This window comes from Thalassophryne amazonica, chromosome 1 (assembly GCF_902500255.1).
Source record: "Thalassophryne amazonica chromosome 1, fThaAma1.1, whole genome shotgun sequence".
Taxonomy (NCBI): domain Eukaryota; kingdom Metazoa; phylum Chordata; class Actinopteri; order Batrachoidiformes; family Batrachoididae; genus Thalassophryne; species Thalassophryne amazonica.
This window is the reverse complement of record NC_047103.1, coordinates 50,508,270-50,511,180: the sequence shown is the minus strand read 5'-3', so window position 1 is coordinate 50,511,180 and position 2,911 is coordinate 50,508,270. Positions and strand designations below refer to the sequence as shown.

The 2,911-nt window shown below is 46.3% G+C and overlaps 1 protein-coding gene across 1 annotated transcript; it reads right to left on the bottom strand.

The window, feature by feature from the left end:
- Positions 1-202: 202 nt before the first annotated feature.
- Positions 203-1,514, bottom strand: rrs1 (ribosome biogenesis regulator 1 homolog). Its single transcript, XM_034169702.1, has one exon. The coding sequence runs from the start codon at positions 1,475-1,477 to the stop codon at positions 437-439; it is 1,041 nt and encodes a 346-aa protein (XP_034025593.1). The 5' UTR covers positions 1,478-1,514; the 3' UTR covers positions 203-436.
- Between the last annotated feature and the right edge of the window lie 1,397 nt (positions 1,515-2,911).

The following is a 2,911-nucleotide window of genomic DNA, read 5'->3' as shown; positions in this document are numbered from 1 at the left end:
AATACGGGCATGCATTTCAGCGATTGTAACAATAACCCAAAAGCTGCTGGGGATAAGTGTGCCAGTCTGTACAACAGAGGTGCAAGGACATGCCAGTAGTGGGCAGCATGGATCACACAATCAACTGTTTTAAACCACAGATCAGATTTACAAATGTGAAGAGAAAAAAAAGAAAAAGAAACAAGTACTCTTTAAAAAGAAAAAGGAATCTGATTACAGCAGTACAGTGAGTGCATGTTGATGTACACGTTAATCACATCCTGATAGGAACATTTTAGTTTTTATGTCTGAGGGCCAGAGTGGACACAAAACAGGGCCTCATCAGGCCCCTGGGCTGCCAGTTTGCCATGTTTTTTTTAAACGTCTCCTCTTTTTAAAAAAAAGTTATTTCACGTGAAATAATGCTTTTTAATTTCACGTCCACAGACAGAACATTTCACCGCTTCCCGTGTTTGGATCGCTTCCCTCCGCCAGCTTTTCCTTTTGCAGTTTTGCCCTTTCCAGCTTTTCCTTTCGCACCTTTGTCCGACATGCTGCTCCTCCGTCCTTTCTTGCCTCCTCCCTTCCTCCGCTTGGCGGCGGCCTCCTCTCTGTCCTCCTCCCTCATCTGTTTGTTCACAGCCTTGGTGAGGTCCATCCTGGGTTTTTTGCTGTCCAGGGTGGTCAGCAGGTCCAGCTGCTTCTGCTTCTCCCTGGAGAAGTCCCCGATCAGCGGCTCGAACTTCCTCCTCTTGCCGCTGTTCTTCGGGGGCTTCTCTTTGGCCACGCGCTCCTGGAACTTGCCCACGGACGCCGTGGAAGTTCTCGCCACGCTCACGGCTCTGGCCAGCTGCTCTTTGGACTGCGTGGCCGTGGGCAGCAGGCCCACGCCCGGCGCTCGGACCTTGTGCGCCCTGGCGATGTTCCTGAGCCGGTTCAGCTCGTTCTTGGCCACGCGCTCCTTCTTGGCTTTGACGCGTTTGGCGAACTGGTCCTCGTCAGGGTCGGCGCGCTCCGGAACCTCGATCAGCCAGTTTTTGGTGTCATCGTTGGCCCGTTTGTAGCCCCAGCGCCTCCTCCACTCCTTGGCCACGCCGTCCCACACCAGGCTGGTCTTCTTCTTCTTCTGGATGCCCTTTAGTTTGGCGAACTGCTCCCACTTGGTGGGAGGTCTGGCTTTGGGAGGAGGTTTCTCTCGGGGCAGCGGGGTCACCGGCTCCGGCAGCGTGGCCACGATCACCTCCTGGACGCGCTCGGTGGGTCGTTTCCACACCTCGTTGATGAGCAGCTGCGTGTTGTCTCGAGCTAGCGCGCGCAGGAAGTCCTCTTTCTTCTGCTGCCTGAACTCCCGGCAGTCAATGCGGTTACTGTCGAGCGCCAGCAGGTTTCCCACATCGAACTCCAGCTCTAGGTCTTTGTGGACGCTGATGGATCTCAGTTTGTTCGCCTCGTCCTGTTCGGCTTTAGCCAGCAGCTCGTCCACGCTGCACGCCGCCATGTTGCTGGAGTCTCTACACTCTCTGGACTCCGCCCCCTCTCACGTCACGTGACTGCCAGACGCTGACGCCGTAAATATTCTACGAGTGGTCACCAGGGGGCGGTGTTGTTCCAATCATTTCTCATTGCCGCACTCACACAAGTTCTTTATTTATTTATTTTAAAACATGTTAAAATCAGCATTTTTCCCCAAAAGTACATTTATAAATCATGCATGTTTCAAAAAGGAGTAGGATGAAGCTTAAGCTTATCAAGCCCTACCCCTAATTTACCTGTAGTCATATGGTATGTGAAAGGACATTTAAATATAATAAGAAAACAGCATTAGTTTGATTACATTGTACATGTAATGATTAAATTACATTACTCATTTTTATATGCATGCATTCCTGCCAGGCTGCTCAAGGAAGTCCTACCATTATTTAATGCTTCAATCTTAAATATGATCAACTTATCTTTGTTAGTTGGCTATGTACCACAGGCTTTTAAGGTGGCAGTAATTAAACCATTACTTAAAAAGCCATCACTTGACCCAGCTATCTTAGCTAATTATAGGCCAATCTCCAACCTTCCTTTTCTCTCAAAGATTCTTGAGAGGGTAGTTGTAAAACAGCTAACTGATCATCTGCAGAGGAATGGTCTATTTGAAGAGGTTCAGTCAGGTTTTAGAATTCATCATAGTACAGAAACAGCATTAGTGAAGGTTACAAATGATCTTCTTATGGCTTCGGACAGTGGACTCATCTCTGTGCTTGTTCTGTTGGACCTCAGTGCTGCTTTTGATACTGTTGACCATAAAATTCTATTACAGAGATTAGAGCATGTCATAGGTATTAAGGGCACTGCACTGCGGTGGTTTGAATCATATTTGTCTAATAGATTACAGTTTGTTCATGTAAATGGGGAATCTTCTTCACGGACTAAAGTTAATTATGGAGTTCCACAAGGTTCTGTGCTAGGACCAATTTTATTCACTTTATACATGCTTCCCTTAGGCAGTATTATTAGACGGTATTGCTTAAATTTTCATTGTTACGCAGATGATACCCAGCTTTATCTATCCATGAAACCAGAGGACACACACCAATTAGCTAAACTGTAGGATTGTCTTACAGACATAAAGACATGGATGACCTCTAATTTCCTGCTTTTAAACTCAGATAAAACTGAAGTTATTGTACTTGGCCCCACAAATCTTAGAAGCATGGTCTCTAACCAGATCTTTACTCTGGATGGCATTTCCCTGACCTCTAGTAATACTGTGAGAAATCTTGGAGTCATTTTTGATCAGGATATGTCATTCAAAGCGCATATTAAACAAATATGTAGGACTGCCTTTTTGCATTTACGCAATATCTCTAAAATCAGAAAGGTCTTGTCTCAGAGTGATGCTGAAAAACTAATTCATGCATTTATTTCCTCTAGGCTGGACTAT